This window comes from Palaemon carinicauda, chromosome 13 (assembly GCF_036898095.1).
Source record: "Palaemon carinicauda isolate YSFRI2023 chromosome 13, ASM3689809v2, whole genome shotgun sequence".
Lineage (NCBI taxonomy): Eukaryota > Metazoa > Arthropoda > Malacostraca > Decapoda > Palaemonidae > Palaemon > Palaemon carinicauda.
The window spans coordinates 133,898,191-133,923,831 of record NC_090737.1 but is presented as its reverse complement, the minus strand read 5'-3'; the positions used below and the strand labels follow the sequence as shown (position 1 = coordinate 133,923,831).

The window sequence follows — 25,641 nt, the reverse complement described above, 5'->3', positions numbered from 1 at the left end:
GAAGTCGACTTGAACCATTACTCTGCCTTTTTAAGTACGTCTTCCTTACTGAGCCTAGCGATCCTCTTAGGATGCTGAGCGACTCCTAGGTGCTGAAGTATGAAGGGCTGCAACCCATACTAAAGGACCTCATCAAAACCTCTAATCTAGGCGCTTCTCAAGAAAAGAATTTGACCACCCGCCAAATCAACCAGGATGCGAAAGGCTTCTTAGCCTTCCGTACAACCCAAAAACAACAATAAAAACATTTCAAGAGAAAGATTAAAAAAAGGTTATGGGATTATGGGAATGTAGTGGTTGAGCCCTCACCTACTACTGCACTCGCTGCTACGAATGGTCCCAGGGTGTAGCAGTTCTCGTAAAGAGACTGGACATCTTTAAGGTAAAATGATGCGAACACTGACTTGCTTCTCCAATAGGTTGCATCCATTACACTCTGCAGAGATCTGTTTTGTTTGAAGGCCACTGAAGTTGCGACAGCTCTAACTTCATGTGTCCTTACCTTCAGCAAAGCATGGTCTTCCTCATTCAGAAGAGAATGAGCTTCTCTAATCAAAAGTCTGATGTAATAAGACACTGCGTTCTTCGACATCGGTAAAGAAGGTTTCTTAATAGAGCACCATAAAGCTTCTGATTGTCCTCGTAAATGCTTCGTACGTCTTAAATAGTACATAAAAGCTCTTACTGGGCATAGGACTCTCTCTTGTTCGTTTCCAACCAAACTGGACAGACTTGGAATCTCGAACGATTTGGGCCAAGGACGAGAAGGGAGTTCGTTTTTGGCTAAAAAACCAAGCTGTAAGGAGCATGTAGCCGTTTCAGATGTAAATCCTATGTTCCTGCTGAAGGCGTGTATCTCACTGACTCTTTTAGCTGTTGCTAAGCAGACGAGGAAAAGAGTCTTCAAAGTGAGATCTTTAAAAGAGGCTGATTGAAGCGGTTCGAACCTTGCTGACATCAGGAACCTTAAAACCACGTCTAAGTTCCAACCTGGTGTGGCCAACCGACGCTCCTTCGAGGTCTCAAAAGACTTAAGGAGGTCCTGTAGATCTTTGTTGTTGGAAAGATCTAAGCCTCTGTGGCGGAAGACTGCTGCCAACATGCTTCTGTAACCTTTGATCGTAGGAGCTGAAAGGGATCTTACTTTCCTTAGGTGTAAAAGGAAGTCAGCTATCTGAGTTACAGAGGTACTGGTTGAGGATACTGAATTCGCCTTGCACCAGCTTCGGAAGACTTCCCATTTTGACTGGTAGACCTTGAGAGTGGATGTCCTCCTTGCTCTGGCAATCGCTCTGGCTGCCTCCTTCGAAAAGCCTCTAGCTCTTAAGAGTCTTTCGATAGTCTGAAGGCAGTCAGACGAAGAGCGTGGAGGCTTGGGTGTACCTTCTTTACATGCGGCTGACGCAGAAGGTCCACTCTTAGAGGAAGAGTCCTGGGAACGTCTACTAGCCATTGCAGTACCTCGGTGAACCATTCTCTCGCGGGCCAGAGGGGAGCAACCAACGTCAACCTTGTCCCTTCGTGAGAGGCGAACTTCTGCAGTACCTTGTTGACAATCTTGAACGGGGGGAACGCATAAAGGTCTAGATGGGACCAATCCAGAAGAAAGGCATCTATGTGAACTGCTGCTGGGTCCGGAATCGGTGAGCAATAATTTGGGAGCCTCTTGGTCATCGAGGTAGCGAACAGATCTATGGTGGGCTGACCCCACAAGGCCCATAGTCTGTTGCAAACATTCTTGTGAAGGGTCCATTCTGTTGGGATGATCTGACCCTTCCGGCTGAGGCGGTCTGCCATGACATTCATGTCGCCTTGAATGAACCTCGTTACTAGAGATGTGTTTCGATCTCTTGACCAGGTGAGGAGGTCCCTTGCGATCTCGAACAACGTCATCGAATGAGTCCCTCCTTGCTTGGAGATGTACGCCAAGGCTGTGGTGTTGTCGGAGTTCACCTCCACCACCTTGCCTAGAAGGAGGGACTTGAAGCTTCTCAAGGCCAGATGAACTGCCAGTAGCTCCTTGCAGTTGATGTGCAGTGCTCTTTGATCCGAATTCCACGTGCCCGAGCATTCCCGACTGTCCAGTGTCGCACCCCAGCCCGTGTCCGATGCGTCCGAGAAGAGAAGGTGGTTGGGGGTCTGAACAGCCAGTGGCAGACCTTCCCTGAGAAGAATGTTGTTCTTCCACCAAGTCAGTGCAGACTTCATCTTCTCGGAGATAGGAACTGAGACCGCTTCTAGCGTCATGTCCTTTCTCCAGTGAGCAGCTAGGTGATACTGAAGGGGTCGGAGGTGGAGTCTCCCTAACGCGATGAACTGGTCCAGAGATGAAAGCGTCCCTATCAGACTCATCCACTGTCTGACTGAACATCGGTTCTTCTTCAGCATGCTCTGGATGCATTCTTGGGCTTGACTGATTCTGGGGGCCGACGGAAAAGCCCGAAAAGCTTGACTCTGAATCTCCATACCTAGATATACTATAGTTTGGGATGGGACGAGTTGGGACTTTTCCATATTGACCAGGAGACCCAATTCCTTGGTCAGATCCAGAGTACATTTTAGATTCTCCAGACAGCGACGACTTGACGCAGCTCTTAAAAGCCAGTCGTCCAAATAGAGGGAGGCTCTGATGTCTGCTAAATGCAGGAATTTGGCAATATTCCTCATCAGTTTGGTAAACACTAGAGGTGCCGTGCTTAGGCCAAAGCACAGGGCTTGGAACTGGTATACCACCTTCCCAAAAACGAACCTTAGAAAAGGTTGGGAATCTGGGTGGATGGGGACGTGAAAGTACGCGTCCTTTAGTTCTAACGAGACCATCCAGTCTTCCTTCCTGACCGATGCTAGAACCGACTTCGTCGTCTCCATGGTGAACGTCTGCTTGGTGACAAAGACATTTAGAGCACTGACGTCTAGCACCGGTCTCCACCCTCCTGTCTTCTTCGCCACTAAGAAGAGACGGTTGTAGAAGCCCGGGGATTGATGGTCCCGGACTATGACTACCGCTCCCTTTTGTAGCAAGAGAGACACCTCTTGCTGTAAAGCTAGCCTCTTGTCCTCCTCTCTGTACCTGGGAGAGAGGTCGATGGGAGTTGTTGCTAGAGGGGGCTTGCGCAAGAATAGAATCCTGTACCCCTCTCTGAGTAACTTCACAGACTGTGCGTCTGCACCCCTGTTCTCCCAGGCCTGCCAGTAGTTCTTGAGCCTGGCTCCCACTGCTGTCTGAAGAAGGTGGCAGTCAGACTCTGCCTCTTGAGGACTTGGAACCCTTCTTCTTGTTGCCACGTTGACTATCGGCACGAGTACCTCCTCTGCTGGAGGTTCTGCCACGAAAGGGCGGAATGAACCTAGACGCTGGTGTGTCCATCCTAGGTCTAGGCACGGAAGGCAAAGCTGTGACTTTACGTGCGGATGACGCCACCAGGTCATGAGTGTCTTTCTGGATCAACGAGGCGGCAATCCCCTTGATCAACTCTTCAGGAAAGAGACACTTCGATAGCGGAGCAAACATCAGTTCTGACTTCTGACATGGGGTGACTCCCGCCGACAAGAAGGAGCAAAGGTGATCCCGCTTCTTGAGAACTCCAGACACGAAAGAAGCCGCAAGCTCGCCAGACCCATCCCGTATGGCTTTGTCCATGCAGGACATGATGAGCATGGCAGAATCCTTATCCGAAGGGGAGGTTTTCCTGCTCAACGCTCCCAAACACCAGTCCAGGAAGTTAAAGATCTCGAACGCACGGAAAACTCCCTTCAAAAGATGGTCCATGTCCGAAGAAGTCCAGCAAATCTTGGAGCGTCTCATAGCCAGTCTGCGGGGAGAGTCTACCAGACTTGAGAAGTCGCCCTGGGCAGAGGCAGGAACTCCCAAGCCGAGAACCTCTCCCGTGGCATACCAGACGCTAGATCTGGAAGCAAGCTTGGCCGGGGGAAACATGAAGGATGTCTTCCCAAGTTGCTTCTTGGCCTGCAACACCTCTCCCAGTACCCTTAAAGCTCTCTTGGACGAGCGAGCGAGTACGAGCTTCGTAAAGGCAGGAGCTGCTGACTGCATGCCTAAAGCGAACTCAGAGGGAGGTGAGCGTGGAGCTGCAGACACAAACTGGTCCGGATACAACTCCTTAAACAGGGCAAGGACTTTCCTAAAGTCTAAGGAGGGAGGCGTAGTCTTGGGTTCATCTATGTCGGAGTGTTGGTCGTCCAAATGCGCAGCTTCGTCGTCATCAGAGATTCCTTCAGCCGAATGCTGAGGAGGAAGCGGCAAAGGAGGAGATAAAAGCTGAACGGCTGAATCCGGCAGCACGGGTGCATGCGTAGCTGCACTGGATCCAACGTCATGCCGCTGTTGGTCAGTCTGAGAGCTGGCAACAACCAAAGCGGAGTGGTGGTGCGTGGTGGGGACCACTGTGGGTTGCGGAGACTGACGCACTGCGTCAAAACACGGCAGCTTGACTCCACCTTCCTGCTGATGCGGTAGCTCACGCACGTCAACGGAGGGTGCCGCACGTCGGCTAACGTCAACATGCGTCTCGCAGGGTCGACTGCGCATAGGTGGTGGAGCTCTCACAGCCGGAGTGTGGGAGCAGGCAGCCGCAGTGTCAGCTGGGCGCACAACCGTGGCAGGTTGTAGGCTAACGGGTGCAGCGTCAACCTTTTCAGCAAGATACTCCTGCATGAAGGAAGCTAGCCGAGTCTGCATAGACTGCAGCAAAGACCACTTAGGGTCTACAGCGGCTGGTGCGGCAACAGACGGAGTGATTGCCTGCTGCGGAACAACTCTACCTCTCTTGGGAGGTGTGCAGTCTTCGGAGGACTGCGGCGAGTCCGAACTGACCCAGTGGCTACACCTGGGCCGTTGGACTCGCTCGGAAGGGACCTTGCGCTTGAGAGGTCGTGAGACCTTGGTCCAGCGTTTCTGTCGAGAAACCTCTTCCGCAGACGAGGAATGAATGGGCTCACTCGTCTGTTTGTGGGTGGGACGATCTCGGCAAGATACGTCCTCAACCACGGAGGGAACGTCTGTCCGCTGATCAAGGCCTGTCGAACCCTTTGGTCGTACGACATTGCTTCTCCCCTGGGCTTGGGAGCTTGCAAGAGGTCCCGGACTGGGAGGACGACAGGCACGAACAGACGCACCCTCATGCGTAACACTGACACTTTTCACTGCACTGACACTCACTTCACTTCCCACTGCACTTTTACCTTTCAACTCCCTGACGTCAGCCATGAGTTGATTGCGGTCATTCGCTAATGACTCAACTCTCTCACCAAGAGCCTGAATGGCACGCATCATATCCGCCATCGAAGGTTGATGAGAGCTAGTAGGAGGGTCGGGTGTAACCACTACAGGGGAAGGATTAGGTTGTGGGGCATGGGGAGAGGAAAAATCAATAGAGCGAGACGAACTCCTCCTGATCCTATCCTTCTCTAGCCTACGTACATACTTAAGGAATTCTTGAAAATCGAATTCCGAAAGCCCAGCGCATTCCTCACATCGATCTTCCAATTGACAGGCTTTACCCCTACAATTGGAACAAACGGTGTGCGGATCGATAGAGGCCTTCGGAAGACGCCTAGAACAGTCCCTAGCGCTACACTTCCTGTACTTGGGGACTTGAGTAGGGTCAGACATCTTGAATTAGTCAAAGGGGGGAAATCCAAAATCTATCCAAGTCGTCAACAAATAATCCAAAATCTAATCAATGAAAGTGAGAAAGTATTGAGGATAACTTCTGCACAGCGAAAGCTAATAACTAGAGAGAATACTTCACCAAATAACGTGAAAATCAACTCCAGAAAACAACAGCGTATCAAGTAGGTCTTGCCGGTGGCACGACAGAGAGAAAATTGGTTCTGTGTTGACAAGAAGTACTTGAGTACCTACTCGACAGATGGCGCTGTTGATGTACACCCCCACCTGTATAGCGATCGCTGGCGTATTCCGCCCGTAGGTTTTTTCTGTCGGGCAGCAGAGCTGCAGCTACATGATCAACGGGTAAGATTAATATTGAAAAATTTGGATACAACTGGTACGACGAAAATTGCTACTTCGTGTGTCGAAATAAAATTCGGGTGTAGAGTCAAAAATTTGTTCGAATTTTACTTCGGATGTTGGAAAATTCGGATGTAGATACGTTCGTGTGTAGAGGTTCCACTGTACTTTACTTTTTTAATACTATTCTGTATTTATATCTCAATGCTTACTTTGTTCATTCATCAATGTTGTGACTATTGTAGTCATGCCTTTACATTTTTCCTGTTTAGCAAAGAGTAAAGCAAAAAAGAAAAAAAAAAACCTACATTATAAGCTTTTCCTTTTGAATTTGGCAACTTCCCTTAAAACAGGTTAAGGTGATGTTCATCCAATAACTTCATGGACTATTGTATGTATTTGCTTTGAATGAGCCATTTTGAAAGTAACTTAACAGATTCATATTATCTGTTGATTGATATATCTCATAGTTCCATTTATTTGACTTTCATGAATGAAATTTAGTTATAAGACTTCTAACATCATAAATACTGTGACCAATACAACCTTCTATAATGAAATGAGCCGTGCAATTTCTTTTTATGCAAAGGTCAAAGTTTCTCTTGTCAATTGGCCAGCATTTCATTATTTCAAAAATAGCTAAAAAATTTCACTAACATCCAAGGCGGTAAAAAAACCGTCACCTTCTGTCCTACCGCAAACTGTCTGTCTTCACTTTTCATATCAGATCTTTTTATCTACAGCATAATGATACCTCTCACATTCACTGATACCGTTACTGATTTCATTTATCTTTATGATTTTATGACATAAAACACTAATCTTTATCATTTATTGTTTGGGCTTTAAGTTCTTTCAACAATTTTATTAAATGATGCCAAGAGATTACTGTTAGTTATTACATTTTGTCACAAGGTGCTTTCCTAAATCTTCATCATTACCAGCAGTAATATCAAAAGTACCATGTTCTACAGTAATGTATTTAGGTGTATTCTGATTTACATCAAAAGTCGACTTACACTAGGGCGTAGGAACAGATCTTACTCGTACTGAGGACCACTAATGATATATTAAAATCCTGGCAAACCCCTTATTGAAATACTTCTAGTTGAATAAGATTTGCCGTGTCAACTAGAGCTGATATAGGGAATTACACAAGATGAAGTGTATAATGGATAAATTTCATCAGTGACAACAAAATGTACAACCCTATAGAGGGAGGAACCGACATGAAAATACTTATGATAATGACGATGATATGCGTAACTTCAAACAAAATGATCACAAAATATCTTGAGTAAAAATAAAAATGACCCTGAATGCTGTAATACTAAGATATAAAAAGTAAATGTTTGGAACGTGCTCTACAGGTGGACCCATGGATATAAATAGACCTTATAAGAAGCAGCATGAATGTTTAAACCAAATGCTCCACAGTGCACTGAAAGTTTAATCCAACATTCTTCTACTGCTTTATTCAATTATAGCTATGAGGCCTTTTTGAAGAAATAACTTTGATGTATGTGACCAAATCATATTTAAATATAAAATACATACTGTATTTTTCATACAACTTATAACCATTTAACCTCAACCTCCTACAATAATACTAATATACAAAGAAAATAAAAATTTCTTACCTACGAGATATAGTAATGGTTTCAGTAATCTCTAAATCTTCCGGCTGACCTTCATAACGCTGTTTTGTAATTTTCTCAGCTTCCTCTCTAAGTTGTATGCCGTATTCAGCAATCTCATCACTAGCCAAGTTAGATGTCATGATGAATATTGCATCCTGTAAAGATTGAAGTTTCGAATAAACAATCAACATAGGTACCATTCATAAACCAAGCCTGGAGAATACAATGTTAAGCGTGGAGAATACAATGTTATTACAAAATAGCAAACATAAATGCTTTATTTTCTTGAAGAAATATCTGTCGCTGCAGCCTGCTTCAGAAGAAAAAGAACGTTCCTCTTACGCATGCCTGTACCGTCTACTGATGCACCACTAGCACCTCTAAATATGTTATTTTGATAATAAAATAAATTTTTGAATATACTTACCCGGTGATTATTATAGCTGCAACTCTGTTGCTCGACAGAAAAACTCTACGGAAAAATTCGCCAGCGATCGCTACACAGGTAGGGGGTGTACTCAACAGCGCCATCTGTCGTTCAGATACCCATTACTCATTGTAAACAAAGAACTCAATTTTCTCCTCGGTCCACTGTGTCTCTATTGGGGAGGAAGGGAGGGTAATTTAATTTATAATCACCGGGTAAGTATATTCAAAAATTTATTTTATTATCAAAATAACATTTTTCAATATTTAACTTAGCCGGTGATTATAATAGCTGATTCACACCCAGGGGGGTGGGTAGAGACCAGCAAAATATGTTTACATCATATGAGCTAAGAATTTTTATTTCATTTTAGAAGTTATCAAAATAACTAAACAAAATAAATAGGTTACCTGGTAAGGAAGTCGACTTGAACAATTACTCTGCCTTTTTAAGTATGTCTTCCTTACGGAGCCTCGCGATCCTCTTAGGATGCTGAGCGACCCCTAGGAGCTGAAGTATCAAGGGTTGCAACCCATACAACAGGACCTCATCAAAACCTCTAATCTAGGCGCTTCTCAAGAAATGACTTTGACCACCCGCCAAATCAACCAGGATGCGAAAGGCTTCTTAGCCTTCCGGACAACCCAAAAACAACAATAAAAACATTTCAAGAGAAAGATTAAAAAGGTTATGGAATTACGGAATTGTAGTGGTTGAGCACTCACCCACTACCGCACTCGTTGCTACGAATGGTCCCAGAGTGTAGCAGTTCTCGTAAAGAGACTGGACATCCTTAAGATAAAAAGACGCGAACACTGACTTGCTTTTCCAATAGGTTGCGTCGATTATACTTCGCAGAAATCTATTTTGTTTAAAGGCCACGGAAGTTGCGACAGCTCTAACTTCGTGTGTCCTTACCTTCAGCAAAGCTTGGTCTTCCTCATTCAGATGGGAATGAGCTTCTCGTATTAACAGTCTGATAAAATAGGATAAAGCATTCTTTGACATAGGCAAAGATGGTTTCTTAACTGAACACCATAAAGCTTCAGACGGGCCTCGTAAAGGTTTAGTTCGTTTTAAATAGAACTTAAGAGCTCTTACAGGGCATAAGACTCTTTCTAGTTCATTTCCAACCATACGATAAGCTTGGAATATCGAACGATTTTGGCCAAGGTCGAGAAGGCAGCTCGTTTTTGGCTAGAAAACCAAGTTGTAGAGAACATGTAGCCGTTTCAGATGAGAATCCGATGTTCTTGCTGAAGGCATGAATCTCACTGACTCTTTTAGCTGTGGCTAAGCATACCAGGAAAAGAGTCTTTAAGGTGAGATCTTTCAGGGAGGCTGATTGTAGCGACTCGAACCTGTCTGACATAAGGAATCTTAGTACCACGTCTAAATTCCAACCAGGTGTAACCAAACGACGCTCCTTCGTGGTCTCAAAAGACTTAAGGAGGTACTGTAGATCTTTATTGTTGGAAAGATCTAAGCCTCTGTGACGGAAGACTGATGCCAACATGCTTCTGTAACCCTTGATAGTGGGAGCTGAAAGAGATCGTTCTTTCCTCAGATATAAGAGGAAGTCAGCTATTTGAGTTACAGAGGTACTGGTCGAGGATACGGATACTGACTTGCACCAGTTTCGGAAGATTTCCCACTTCGATTGGTAGACTCTAAGGGTGGATGTTCTCCTTGCTCTAGCAATCGCTCTGGCTGCCTCCTTCGAAAAGCCTCTAGCTCTCGAGAGTCTTTCGATAGTCTGAAGGCAGTCAGACGAAGAGCGTGGAGGCCTTGGTGTACCTTCTTTACGTGTGGCTGACGTAGAAGGTCCACCCTTAGGGGAAGTGTTCTGGGAACGTCTACTAGCCATCGAAGTACCTCGGTGAACCATTCTCTCGCGGGCCAGAGGGGAGCAACTAGCGTCAACCTTGTCCCTTCGTGAGAGGCGAACTTCTGCAGTACCTTGTTGACAATCTTGAACGGAGGGAATGCATATAGATCTAGATGTGACCAATCTAGGAGAAAGGCATCTATATGAACTGCTGCTGGGTCCGGGATTGGTGAGCAAAATATTGGGAGCCTCTTGGTCATCGAGGTTGCGAAGAGATCTATGGTTGGCTGGCCCCAGGTGGCCCAAAGTCTCTTGCATACATCCTTGTGGAGCGTCCATTCTGTTGGAATTATTTGTCCCTTCCGACTGAGACAATCTGCCATGACATTCAAGTTGCCTTGGATGAACCTCGTTACTAGTGATAAGTTTAGACCTTTTGACCAGGTGAGGAGGTCCCTTGCAATCTCGTACAACGTCAGAGAGTAGGTCCCTCCTTGCATGGAGATGTACGCCAAAGCCGTGGTGTTGTCCGAGTTCACCTCCACCACTTTGCCTTGAAGGAGAGACCTGAAGCTTTTCCAGGCCAGACGTACTGCCAGTAGCTCCTTGCAGTTGAAATGCATTGTCCTTTGACTCGAGTTCCATATCCCCGAGCATTCCCAACCGTCTGATGTCGCACCCCAGCCTACGTCCGATGCGTCCGAGAAGAGAACGTGGTTGGGAGTCTGAACAGCCAGGGGAAGACCCTCTCTTAGGTTGATATTGTCCTTTCACCAAGTCAGACAAGACTTTATCTTTTCGGAAACCGGGATCGAGACCGCTTCTAGCGTCTTGTCCTTTTTCCAGTGAAAAGCAAGATGGTATTGAAGAGGACTGAGGTGTAGTCTTCCTAGTGACACAAATTGATCCACGGATGACAGTGTCCCTACCAGACTCATCCACAGCCTGACTGAGCAGCATTCCTTCTTCAGCATCTTCTGGATGGATAGCAGGGCTGGGGGCTGATCGTCTTGTTGTTCAGCAACGTCCTCATCAGAGGGTTCCTCATCCGAAACTGATGAGGAAACGGCAAAGGAGTGGGCAACGTCTGGCTCGCTGAATCCGGTTGCACTGGTGGATGCGTGACGGAGCCGCACGCAATATCATGGAACTGCTGCACAGTCTGTGAACTGTCAACAACCATGGGCGCGCGAGGAAGCACAGCGTCAACCCGAGACTGTCTACACCGTCTGGGTTGTGCAGTCAACACCCTACCGGGTTGCTGAGGTTGACGCACTGCGTCAAAACAAGTCACCTCTGCTGGTTGTTGAACGTCCTGAACGTCAACAACCACCTCCGAGCGTCGCTTAATGTCAACGTGCGGCTGGCAACCCACACTGGATTGCATCGGTGGAGTAACCACCTCAACTGGCAGACGCGAGTAGGTTACCTCAGCGTTAACAGGGCGCACAACCGACCGGTTGGAAGGTTGTTGGCCAGAAGGTTCTTCTCCGCATTTAAGTCCTCTATCAAGGACGCAAGCTTGGACTGCATGTCTTGCAGCAAAGCCCATTTAGGGTCTACGGGAGCAGGTGTGGCAACAGACGGGGTTAGCGACTGAGGCGGAACCGTTTACCATCCCTGAAAGCCTTGTTATGCGTGACATAATAGTACAGCAAAACTTCAAAGGCTCGACAACAGCTGTGAAGTTGACCTGTAAACAACTTGGAGCGTCTCCTGGCTAGGCGCCAGGGAGAGTCTACCAGAATTGAGAAGTCTATCTGGGCAGAGGCATGAACTCCCAAGCCGAAAACTTCTCTCGTGTCATATCAGACTCTCGCTCTATAAACCAGTTTAAAAGAAGGGAAAGCAAAGGCTGTATCCCCCAAACTCCTCCTGGTGAAAAACCAGTCGCCTAGCCAACGTAAAGCTCTCTAGGAGAGCGAGAGAGCACTAGCTTAAAAACAACGGCTTCGAAGTAGCTAGGCCTAGTGTAAGCTCTGACGTTTAGGCGAACGAGGAGCAGCAGTTACAAAAAGATCCGGACAAAGATCCTTAAAAAAAATCCTCATGATTTAATTAAAGTCCATAGGAGGCTAAGCAGCTTTAGGCTCCTCTCCATCTGACAGAGTCCTCAAGGGAATATCAGTAGGAGGGAGAACAGCAACTTCCTCATCTACAGGAACCTTGTCCGATAAAAGCTGAGTCTCAAGCAAGGGAGAGACCTACCGTGGTGGCAATGCTTTACAAGCAGAGTCCACACCCACTGGTGCATTAGTAGCGGACCAGAACGCAACGTCATGTAACTGCTTGACAGTCTGTGAACTGTCAACAACTGAACTGTCAACCACAACAGGTGCGTGAGGACGCACAGCGTCCACTCGAGACTGCTTTGACTGCCTAGACTGAGCAGTCAAAACAACTCTAGAATGCGGAGGTTGACGCACAGCATCAAAACAAGTCAACTCCGATTGTTAGTGAACGTCTTGAACGTCAACAGGAGCATCAGCCAGTGGCCTAACGTCCAAATGCGGCTGAAAAACCACACGAGACCGCATCGAGTGTGGTTCTAAACAACCTGACTGGCGTGACTAAGCTACGCCAACGTCAACAGTAAGCACAAAGGAACGTTAGGTTGGCTGAAAGCCAGGATATCGATGAGATAAACGGCTAGACTCAACGGACTAATCGGTAGAATAGTCTTCCATAAGGGAGGCAAGCATATACTGCATGTTTTGCCATACAACCCCTTAAGGATCAACGGAAATGGTTGTGGTAATAGACGAGGGTAACGTCTGTGACCGCAACACTTTGCCTACAAAAAAAAAGACTCTCGGAGTCTGTGTTACGCTTTTGTTAGGCGGCGAGCAGTTATCCGATGACTGCATAGGGTCAGAGCTGTCCTAATGGCTGTAACCAGGACGCTGGACCTGTCCTGAAAGGACTGACTTTCGCTTAAGGGCTTCGAAACCTTGTGACAGGTTTCTTATGCGAAAAGCCTACGGATGGCGAGGAGAAACAACGTCTCTCTCGTCTTATGGTAGGGGAGATCTTGGTAAGATACACCCGATACCATAGAGGGAAAACGTCTGTTCGTTGGTCAAGGCCTCTCGAACCCATAAGTCGTTTGACATTACTTCTCCCCTGGGCTTGGGAGCTTGTAAGAGGTCCCGGACTAGGTGAACGACAGGCACGAACAGACGAACCCTCGGACGCAACACTGTAACACTTTGCGCCTCGGACGCAACACTGTAACACTTTGCGCATATCACTTTATCACTTCGATTTTCTGTTTTGCACTTATTTCTACCTGAAACACGCAATTCTACCCTTCATTAAAAGGTAGTAATTGCGAAATTAGTCGTATAATGCAAGCTCATAATACCAGCAAAAAACAGAAAACATATTTTAAGATAAAAAGAAAAATCAGTGGCTGGGAAAGAGACTAAACACTAGTTCATATAACTACGTTTTCAATCTCTCACCGCACATAGCCTGGGGACGAGAATAAAAACCTAAAAACGTTTTATCCTTCCTCCCCGTACAGCGACTAGGGACGCGAGTAACACGAGAACAACGTTACCCGCTTGAACGGAACGTTTTCTCTCCTCTCTCTCCCTCCGTCTCTATCTCTCTCTCTCTTTCTCTCTTGATTTCGCACCTAAGAGAAGAGCCCAATTATATATCGTCAAAAAAACATGTTATTTGACTAAAGGAAAAAACTGAAAGGTTTTTCAAATAAAAAGTTCCTTTAAATTAGAATTTAAAACATTTAAGCTAAGAAAGAATGAACAAAACGTCAGAATCGATTTACTCTTACTGCAAAGTGAAACCGTGATACACTCTCTCTCTATCGTAACGATAGAGCGCATGTTGAACGTCCTGAACGTCAACAACTGCGTAGCATAAAAAACTAAACGTTAGTTCATCTTTGAAAACAGTACGAAGACTATCAAAGAAATTCTTTCATAAAAAATTACATTTAAAAGTTTTAAATCCTTAGCTCTTTAAAAACTAAAGACGATATAAAGGGCTCAACGTTGATTAACTTCGGTTTCCAAGTTAGGACCGCCTACTCTCAGGAAAGGTCTATATAAACAAAGCATTAAAATTTATTTTTATATGTTTACTGTATAAAAAATGGAAAGTTAATCGAAGAGGCCTAATAAAGGTGGAGAGATATAAAATATATATAGGAAAATCTATAACGTGATAAGATAATTACTAAAAGCCTAAACACACTTCCGTTTAAGGGAAGGGTCGGCCATTTAAAAGTGAAAGCAAGTCCATACTCTCTTTGTCACCATAATTAAATCTATCCAAAACGAGTTCAAGTTTTAAGATGAAGATAAAACACCTGCATAGCGAAAGCTCAAAACTAGAATAGTGTACTTCACCAAATAGTTGTGAAAACAAATCCAGTCAGCAACAGCGAATTAGTAGGTCTTGCCGGTAGCCCGACAGAGAGAAAATTGAGTTCTTTGTTTATAATGAGTAATGAGTATCTGAACGACAGATGGCGCTGTTGAGTACACCCCCTACCTGTGTAGCGATCGCTGGCGAATTTTTCCGTAGAGTTTTTCTGTCGAGCAACAGAGTTGCAGCTATTATAATCACCGGCTAAGTTAAATATTGAAAACTAGCAGTTTACGATTATGAATACCACGCTGGAAAATTTTGCCACCCTTGGCTTCACTCTCGGGTGTCTAGTGCTTCAGTAACAGTTTCTCTGGAGAATTATTATTAAGTCAGGGAAGATCAATTTTTTCCCGAATCTCAACTCAATTACGTATAGCATTTTCTCAGTAGGATCATGGAGAAACGTTAATTTCTCCTGGTTCAGGAATAAATCAAGGTGTTTCTCAAAATCATTCATCTCCCACAGTAGAAACCAGATTTGTTCAGGAGGTGCTTAAAGCCATTTTTAAATCAGGTTACCTTCCCTTGATATCAGGTGTTAATATCTTGGGAGGAAGAGTATGACTGATATAGAGTACATGTCACCATCAATATTTCTTTCCCTGCTGGATGGAATCCAAGACTGGTAAATCCGAGGTAATAAATGATTACTCCTACATCTCTAATTTGATTAATTTGTTTCAATGATATATAATTAGGCTTAAAGCTTCCAAAGCTATGAGAAAGAAGTTAAAAAAAACGTCAAATAAAGTATGGCATAAATCCTCCCTTTTCAAACCTTCTTTTCTTTTGACTAGCTGTGAAACCCAAAAGACCCAAGTCTTACCATAGGGCTGAGAATTCTTCTTGTAGCGCTACTCCTACTGAGGATCTTAGCTTTTCCCCTTCAATTGACCATTTTAAAAGGAGTGCAGAGGCTAAATGTAAGACTTATTTGTCACCTAAAGATGTGGCTAACCTTGCAGAAGGATTACAATAGTATTTTCCATTGTGAAGTCCCCAATATAAATTATCAATAATCTTCTTGTAATGATCTTGAAGCAAGTATCTTGAATGAAAATTACAATGTCAGAAACACACTATATACTTTCCTTGAGTGCTTAGATCACACTTTAAATGATGGAGCCAGTGAAGACAAGAATCCAAACAGCTCCCCATTAGGATTTTTGCTTGATTGCAGGCAAGATTAAAAAATTTTCTAACATGTATTGAATAAAGAACAATCTAACCTACCTGCTTAAATTTAAATGCCCCTTTCAGGAAGCCTAGGTAGTAACAAATCCAGTAATGGCTCCTCACTTGTTATCTAGCTGGAATGTGAGAATTAATGCCAGATCAGAACCTCAGAAGCCTCCCTTTCATATGGCCAGAGGACAAGGAACAGGGAGGAACACTAAAGCAACAACAAAATCTTAACAGAAACTCTGAGCTTTCATACTCCTGTAGTGGGAGGACTTTTTTTGGACTCAAGGGGAGATGTTAGATGTTAAATGTTGGGTTTTCCAGGTGTTGAAGGAGGGGTGTAGTCACCTTTTAGGATTGATTCATACCTTAGCAGATACTCCAATAGCCTTTCTATCTTACTACCACAACCCAGTGAAAATGCTAGCTCTCTAGTAAGAAGTAGAAAGCATAGCCTAATAGAGAATAATGCCATTGAAGAAGTGACCATGATTTTTCTGGGGTTTACAGTGGACTACTTGAGGTCTTTAAGTCATCAGGGTATTGGAGACCAATTTCTAGAAGTTTCAAGAGTGGACAAATTCCTACATGTCACAAGATCTATTTTTAAGACGTTGCAAGAGAGATTGAGAAATCCAAGACTGAGATTGTTTGGAAGTCAAAGTATGAGAGCCTGTAAATAACTTCAGGAAATCATATAAAAAAGGGATAGATGAAGACTCTGACCTGATAGGAGTTCAAGATGACACAGTACAGGACACAAGAAAGTGAAGAGATGTTATTTCCTATATAAGACCATAGAAGGAAGAGCAGACATATATTTTTTTTTAATGATGATGTGAACAGATATGAAAATGTGCAGAACTTGGTATAGTACACAAAAATCTTTAATAACATTTCCAAAACTTGATTAAATCCTGTGAGATAAAAAAAAAAATTAAAACAGAGCTGACAACTTTAAGTGTTTCAAAAGTGTGCTATTAAAACGTAATACTGGTTATTTGTTTTTAAAGGCATACCTAATTATAAGGTGCCTCTTACCACTCTTAGCTATATGATCTGGAAAGCATAGTAAATGTATCAAAATAAAAAAGAATACAATAAGAATAATAGTGAGTTATTCTGAGCTGCTGTTTACATCCTACGTGCAAAAAAATCGAACATCTTTACCTAGGTGAAACCCAGGGAACCATGCAAAGTTCAGTTAGGCAGCAAGTAGATGATAACTTCCTTATAAACCTGGAATGGATTCTCTAAGATTAGTTAAGACTAAAAACGTAAACTAATGTAAATAAGTTTGTTGTGAAACAAATACAAATCATAACACGATGAAATACAAAAGGCAACAACGAGAATTTTAGCTCACCTTACACTCAATGGTCTTGCCCTTGCCATCAGTAAGCCGACCTTCATCAAATAGCTGCAATAATATTGTCAGAACATCTGGATGAGCTTTTTCTACTTCATCAAATAGGACTACTGCATTGGGGAATGCTTTCAATTTTTTCGTCAATTGGCCTCCATCTTCATGGCCAATATAACCAGGCGGTGAGCCAATAAACTTGGCCACTTCATGCTTTTGCTGATACTCGGACATGTCCATACGAATGAATGCAGCATCCTTCCCTTTGTGCAAATACTGTGCAACTTGCTTGGCAAGTTCGGTTTTACCAATACCAGACGACCCTAGGAATAGAAAAACTAAGGGATGCTCCTCATCATACCAACCATTTTCTTTCCGACGTATGGCACCGCAGACCGTGGCTATGGCTCCTTCCTGTCCTACTATTCTTTGTTTTATCCTCTGTTCGAGAGGGAATTTTCTCCTCTCTTCCATTTCAGCCTGTTTTAGCTTACTCCTATAAAGATCGGAGTGTTTCTGCATCATCTTTCGCATGCCGATATCTTTCGCGTAGTCTTCCGGCTTGAATCGATACTCATTTTCCAGCATGGGGTTTGCTCCTGCATCTAACAAGAAACGCACACACTCCTGGTTATCGGCGAGAACAGAATAGTGGAGTGCAGTGCATCCACGGAACATCTGATTGTGATTGAGAAGAGTACTGAATTCCGATTCCCGAATCACTTCCACACTTACTGGAGAAGTTCTGTTCTCTCTTGCAACCTATATAATTAGAAAAATTAAGTAACCTATTAATCAGACTCACAATTCAAAGGATATAGGGGTTAGTACACTTTTCCAATACAATATTGATACCAAATATTTTTAAAGTGAAAAAATCTAAATATAGTAGCTTCCTGAACTTACATGAGCTAACTTTCTTGAAAGATACATATAATTTCACTCACATGGCAGTTGTTTGACTAAAATTTTATAGTATTTAACCAGCTTACATACAAAAACGGGAACTGGTTTCATGCCTTTTGCCTATCCGTGAATCTATAAGATTGTATACATCCAATAAACTCCAGACAATACAGCATGGCATCTGTTTTTCATCAAGACATACATACTGTACTATATACAATGCAGTGACATCTAATTATAGACTTTATAAAACATCAACAAAAATATGTAATTACATAATTTAACACAGTACTGTACACAGTACTGTACACAGTAATCTTACATGATACAGTCCTCCTTTGATAATCAACACTATAATAGAATTAAGAAGTGAAGAACCTCCTAAGTACAAATGTACTGTAGTGAACATTCACACATTTATTAACATCCAAAAAATTATAACTCAACAATGCTCAGTCAAAGCAATCCCACGTTTTGATATAATTTGTAACACATCTAAATACAGTACTGTAGATAAGTACTGACATCATTCACCTACGCTAACACGGTAGTAACTAAAGTAATAATCTAAAAAATAAGAATAAAATGAAACTGGGAGCTGTACTGTATCCACAAAATGTTGTAAATCAAAGCTGTTGTAAATGTAGGACTTACTGTAAATGTGTATATGTATTCTGGCTCTTTCCTTGACTAAAATTCAGCCAATTGCCACGTATATTTGTTAACATATCTTCATGAAGCTTAAACATGGGTCTTTTCATCTGTAATTTTAACCCTGTCATGTATTAACAAAATCATTAAAACCTTACAAACTTCCAAGTAAATTTTGGACACATAATTTTGGTTTATTATTCCTTAATTATCTGATGCCTTTACCTAATAAAAATGCTTCCTCACAAAGTGATGGAAAATATCATAACCACAAACTTTTGTTAAAACACAAAATACGACAAATATGCTTTAAAAGCACTTTTAATAACTTTTACATTTTTCTTACCTGGAAAATGGTGGAAAAATTATCAGGAAGGTTCGGATCTGCACCTTTATCAAGTAAAAATTTCACCGCCGCAGCCCGACCATTCATTGCAGCGGCATGAAGGGCAGTCCAGCCATAGGGATGGCGACAATTCACATCAACTTTGTCGATGAATTCCTGAAAAAAAGTGGAGTTTTTGAAGTATGAGAAAACCACAACCAATACGTCTCCCATCTTAAAAGAAAAGAATATTAAATTAACGTCTTTTTTGTAAAATTTTAGAAATGCAATAATTTTTTTCTATTTCCTGGAAAGGAAAGTGAAATGAATGAGAAACTTGATGCATGTTCCTATCGCATATAATGTGTAATTCAAGATAATTTAGCATTTTACCTAGCAAACCAAACTGAAAGCATGAAGTCTTCCTCTCTCATGGAAAACTGCAGTACTAAATGAACTATCTCCATACTGAAATGGTTGGACAAACAAACTTGACATTGAGAGGTCAATAACTGGTCTCCATTCCAAAGTTAATTTCTCGCCCCAAAAGCATTGACTGTGGAAGCCTGGATGGACCTATGGATATGGGCTATATAGCAAGAAGCCTGGGCCAGTAGGGCTCTAGAGCCTGGCGCTGGAGCCCATGAAAACTCTATTAATGAAGTTACAAAATTTTTAAAATTACCCATTTTGCTCCTTTTGTTATCTTAGCACAAGCCACAGGAGCTTCCTTCCACCCAGTAGTTCAGAAAAACGCTGATAGGTGGTGCTTCTGTCATGAGTTACTTGTTCAAACAGAACAAAGGGTCCAACGTTTTATATTCTAAACCTCTTCGGTTTTTTTTTATTTTCAACATTGGAATTTGCAATAAAATCATAACTCTTATTCTATTTATCATGTTAATAACAAAAGGTTAGGGTAGAAATGTGTCTTTGGTATATTTAGTCTGATTATTGGAAATCAAAGTTTAATCCATGTTCAAACAGATGCTAGAGTGTGAAGCTACAACTCCCCTCTTTGTTAAATGATTATTCCCCCCTTCAAGTTTGTATACTTGATAATTATCACCAAAATACTAGCCCTAGGGGCTAACAAGCATAGCGAAACACGTTCCACTTGCCAGAACATAGGAGCAATGAGATAATGTTTAATTGCGAGTGAAGTGAGTATACGGCAGAGCAAAAACCAAAACAGTAAATCATTAGCTAATTGATTTAAGGAATTATTTATAGTATGATGAACATTACTACGAATGACTATATAGAAAATGGAATGGAAAAATCCCGTTTAAACAGCATTTCATTTCTATTACCCCATTTTGATCACGGTAACTTTTCTTATTACGATGACTGGCAGAAACAACAAAGTTTTAAAAAGTTATTTTAAATATCAACACAGTTAAACCAGTACTCAATATTTTAAGGCGTTTCGAACGAAATTGATGACGATACCCACAGCAAAGCCATAGTTTATCAGTTAAGGTAGTCGACCCACCATAACACAAAAACTATTGATTTCAGCCAAGAATCATTAAAAAATGTTCAAAGCATTGCAAAATACATTAAACACAAGTCTTATTTTCTACAAACCGTTCATTGCACCATTCTATAATTTTACCTGGTCTTTTTTCGTACTCCGTTTATGGAGCTTTTGTACATCAGCGGCCAGTTCCTCATGCGTTGACTAAAAATGGAAATTTGACTAACCTAAACTTTCCCGCCTAACCTAACCTACACACCGTGTCCTTACCTACATAACTAAGGGGGGGGGGAGCTAACGCCTCAAGTACCACCTCGACCGATACATACCTTTAACCGATCGACATTTCCGACCATAGCTGCTAGCAAAAATTCCCTCTCTTCAATTTGTTTCTTTCTGTTTATATCCAAACAGGCAGCAGTTATCAATCCAAGTTTGGCATACACAAAACTTGCTTGGGCCCGATATTTAACCGGATACGATGAAAGGGCTACTTTCGGTACATCGTAAATTTTCATTAAAGACAAAAGCCTTCGCAACATGAACCACCTCCAGAAATATCCGAATGTTGAAGGACGTTCAAATGAGTTATTTGCATTAAAATTTATGTTATTTCTATATAAGAAAGGATACAAAATTCTCCGGGTACATGAATCGGTAGAGTCCGGTGGCCGGTTCGCTTTCACAGTTCTGTGTCTATTAAGTAACCGAATTGGCTTTAAACGGTATAGCACATTTATTATGTTTTTAGATAACAGCTCCATTTTTTTCCTTTTTGGTTAGAAAAAGAAATTATACATTGCACTAGAGGAATGAGTAATCACTCTTCAAGTAACTTCTCGAAGGAAATTCTGTTCATGTTGCGTCAGTCGGTCGGTGATTAGTAGTAATATGAAATCAATCTTTAGAGCGGCTCCTCACTAAACACTACCCGTGTTGGTTTGGCACTTGTACTTTTAAACTTCTATTAAACCAAGATTAAAAATGCTCAATTTAAAAGCGAATTTCAGGGGAAAATCTGAGGATAGTTTGTGTGACCTGTAAACTTCTATTAAATCAAGATTAAAAATGCTCAATTTAAAAGCGAATTTCAGGGGAAAATCTGAGGATAGTTTGTGTGACCTGTAAACTTCTATTAAATCAAGATTAAAAATGCTCAATTTAAAAGCGAATTTCAGGGGAAAATCTGAGGATAGTTTGTGTGACCTGTAAACTTCTATTAAATCAAGATTAAATATGCTCAATTTAAAAGCGAATTTCAGGGAAAATCTGAGGATAGTTTGTGTGACCTGTAAACTTCTATTAAATCAAGATTAAATATGCTCAATTTAAAAGCGAATTTCAGGGAAAATCTGAGGATAGTTTGTGTGACCTGTAAACTTCTATTAAATCAAGATTAAATATGCTCAATTTAAAAGCGAATTTCAGGGGAAAATCTGAGGATAGTTTGTGTGACCTGTAAACTTCTATTAAATCAAGATTAAAAATGCTCAATTTAAAAGCGAATTTCGGGGGAAAATCTGAGGATAGTTTGTGTGACCTGTAAACTTCTATTGAACCAAGATTAAAAATGCTCAATTTAAAAGCGAATTTCAGGGGAAAATCTGAGGATAGTTTGTGTGACCTGTAAACTTCTATTAAATCAAGATTAAAAATGCTCAATTTAAAAGCGAATTTCAGGGGAAAATCTGAGGATAGTTTGTGTGACCTGTAAACTTCTATTAAATCAAGATTAAAAATGCTCAATTTAAAAGCGAATTTCAGGGGAAAATCTGAGGATAGTTTGTGTGACCTGTAAACTTCTATTAAATCAAGATTAAAAATGCTCAATTTAAAAGCGAATTTCGGGGGAAAATCTGAGGATAGTTTGTGTGACCTGTAAACTTCTATTAAATCAAGATTAAAAATGCTCAATTTAAAAGCGAATTTCGGGGGAAAATCTGAGGATAGTTTGTGTGACCTGTAAACTTCTATTAAATCAAGATTAAAAATGCTCAATTTAAAAGCGAATTTCGGGGGAAAATCTGAGGATAGTTTGTGTGACCTGTAAACTTCTATTAAATCAAGATTAAAAATGCTCAATTTAAAAGCGAATTTCGGGGGAAAATCTGAGGATAGTTTGTGTGACCTGTAAACTTCTATTAAATCAAGATTAAAAATGCTCAATTTAAAAGCGAATTTCGGGGGAAAATCTGAGGATAGTTTGTGTGACCTGTAAACTTCTATTAAATCAAGATTAAAAATGCTCAATTTAAAAGCGAATTTCGGGGGAAAATCTGAGGATAGTTTGTGTGACCTGTAAACTTCTATTAAATCAAGATTAAAAATGCTCAATTTAAAAGCGAATTTCGGGGGAAAATCTGAGGATAGTTTGTGTGACCTGTAAACTTCTATTAAATCAAGATTAAAAATGCTCAATTTAAAAGCGAATTTCGGGGGAAAATCTGAGGATAGTTTGTGTGACCTGTAAACTTCTATTAAATCAAGATTAAAAATGCTCAATTTAAAAGCGAATTTCAGGGGAAAATCTGAGGATAGTTTGTGTGACCTGTAAACTTCTATTAAATCAAGATTAAAAATGCTCAATTTAAAAGCGAATTTCAGGGGAAAATCTGAGGATAGTTTGTGTGACCTGTAAACTTCTATTAAATCAAGATTGAAAATGCTCAATTTAAAAGCGAATTTCAGGGGAAAATCTGAGGATAGTTTGTGTGACCTGTAAACTTCTATTAAATCAAGATTGAAAATGCTCAATTTAAAAGCGAATTTCAGGGGAAAATCTGAGGATAGTTTGTGTGACCTGTAAACTTCTATTAAATCAAGATTGAAAATGCTCAATTTAAAAGCGAATTTCAGGGGAAAATCTGAGGATAGTTTGTGTGACCTGTAAACTTCTATTAAATCAAGATTGAAAATGCTCAATTTAAAAGCGAATTTCAGGGGAAAATCTGAGGATAGTTTGTGTGACCTGTAAACTTCTATTAAATCAAGATTGAAAATGCTCAATTTAAAAGCGAATTTCGGGGGAAAATCTGAGGATAGTTTGTGTGACCTGTAAACTTCTATTAAACCAAGATTAAAAATGCTCAATTTAAAAGCGAATTTCGGGGGAAAATCTGAGGATAGTTTGTGTGACCTGTAAACTTCTATTAAACCAAGATTAAAAATGCTCAATTTAAAAGCGAATTTCGGGGGAAAATCTGAGGATAGTTTGTGTGACCTGTAAACTTCTATTAAACCAAGATTGAAAATGCTCAATTTAAAAGCGAATTTCGGGGGAAAATCTGAGGATAGTTTGTGTGACCTGTAAACTTCTATTAAATCAAGATTGAAAATGCTCAATTTAAAAGCGAATTTCGGGGGAAAATCTGAGGATAGTTTGTGTGACCTGTAAACTTCTATTAAATCAAGATTGAAAATGCTCAATTTAAAAGCGAATTTCGGGGGAAAATCTGAGGATAGTTTGTGTGACCTGTAAACTTCTATTAAATCAAGATTGAAAATGCTCAATTTAAAAGCGAATTTCGGGGGAAAATCTGAGGATAGTTTGTGTGACCTGTAAACTTCTATTAAATCAAGATTAAAAATGCTCAATTTAAAAGCGAATTTCGGGGGAAAATCTGAGGATAGTTTGTGTGACCTGTAAACTTCTATTAAATCAAGATTAAAAATGCTCAATTTAAAAGCGAATTTCGGGGGAAAATCTGAGGATAGTTTGTGTGACCTGTAAACTTCTATTAAATCAAGATTAAAAATGCTCAATTTAAAAGCGAATTTCGGGGGAAAATCTGAGGATAGTTTGTGTGACCTGTAAACTTCTATTAAATCAAGATTAAAAATGCTCAATTTAAAAGCGAATTTCGGGGGAAAATCTGAGGATAGTTTGTGTGACCTGTAAACTTCTATCAAACCAAGATTAAAAATGCTCAATTTAAAAGCGAATTTCGGGGGAAATCTGAGGATAGTTTGTGTGACCTGTAAACTTCTATTAAATCAAGATTAAAAATGCTCAATTTAAAAGCGAATTTCGGGGGAAAATCTGAGGATAGTTTGTGTGACCTGTAAACTTCTATTAAATCAAGATTAAATATGCTCAATTTAAAAGCGAATTTCGGGGGAAAATCTGAGGATAGTTTGTGTGACCTGTAAACTTCTATTAAATCAAGATTAAATATGCTCAATTTAAAAGCGAATTTCGGGGGAAAATCTGAGGATAGTTTGTGTGACCTGTAAACTTCTATTAAATCAAGATTAAAAATGCTCAATTTAAAAGCGAATTTCGGGGGAAAATCTGAGGATAGTTTGTGTGACCTGTAAACTTCTATTAAATCAAGATTAAAAATGCTCAATTTAAAAGCGAATTTCGGGGGAAAATCTGAGGATAGTTTGTGTGACCTGTAAACTTCTATTAAATCAAGATTAAAAATGCTCAATTTAAAAGCGAATTTCGGGGGAAAATCTGAGGATAGTTTGTGTGACCTGTAAACTTCTATTAAATCAAGATTAAAAATGCTCAATTTAAAAGCGAATTTCGGGGGAAAATCTGAGGATAGTTTGTGTGACCTGTAAACTTCTATTAAATCAAGATTAAAAATGCTCAATTTAAAAGCGAATTTCGGGGGAAAATCTGAGGATAGTTTGTGTGACCTGTAAACTTCTATTAAATCAAGATTAAATATGCTCAATTTAAAAGCGAATTTCGGGGGAAAATCTGAGGATAGTTTGTGTGACCTGTAAACTTCTATCAAACCAAGATTAAATATGCTCAATTTAAAAGCGAATTTCGGGGGAAAATCTGAGGATAGTTTGTGTGACCTGTAAACTTCTATTAAATCAAGATTAAAAATGCTCAATTTAAAAGCGAATTTCGGGGGAAAATCTGAGGATAGTTTGTGTGACCTGTAAACTTCTATTAAATCAAGATTAAAAATGCTCAATTTAAAAGCGAATTTCGGGGGAAAATCTGAGGATAGTTTGTGTGACCTGTAAACTTCTATTAAACCAAGATTAAAAATGCTCAATTTAAAAGCGAATTTCAGGGGAAAATCTGAGGATAGTTTTTGTGACCTGTAAACTTCTATTAAACCAAGATTAAAAATGCTCAATTTAAAAGCGAATTTCAGGGGAAAATCTGAGGATAGTTTGTGTGACCTGTAAACTTCTATTAAATCAAGATTAAATATGCTCAATTTAAAAGTGAATTTCAGGGGAAAATATGAAGATAATTTGGGTGACCTGTGCAAAGATGAAGAATATACTACCGAACATTTATTTTTATGCCCAAAATTAGGACAGCTAATGAAAGTAGACGTAAGTTTAGGTACGCTGAAAAATCCTAACAGGGATCTGGCCGCATTCATAGGTAGGGCAATGCACACGAAAGAAGAATTTAAGAAGTCCAAACTGATCACAATAGGTTGCCAAAACTGATGATAACAAGGTGTTAACA

General features: G+C 40.9%; 1 protein-coding gene across 2 annotated transcripts in view; it reads right to left on the bottom strand.

The window, feature by feature from the left end:
• The window catches only part of LOC137652465 (mitochondrial disaggregase-like), a 101,794-nt gene that overhangs the window by 17,590 nt on the left and 58,563 nt on the right, over window positions 1-25,641 (bottom strand). Inside the window, exons 1-4 of one of the 2 annotated variants that reach the window (XM_068385853.1) lie at window positions 20,522-21,063; window positions 18,734-18,889; window positions 16,834-17,592; window positions 7,633-7,787 (exon numbers count right to left, since the gene is read on the bottom strand). In XM_068385853.1, coding sequence (XP_068241954.1) covers window positions 7,633-7,787; window positions 16,834-17,592; window positions 18,734-18,889; window positions 20,522-20,956 — 1,505 coding nt within the window. In that variant the 5' untranslated portion in view covers window positions 20,957-21,063. Of the gene's footprint in view, window positions 1-7,632; window positions 7,788-16,833; window positions 17,593-18,733; window positions 18,890-20,521; window positions 21,064-25,641 lie in introns of those variants that run through there. The other variant, XM_068385854.1, reaches the window with a different exon arrangement.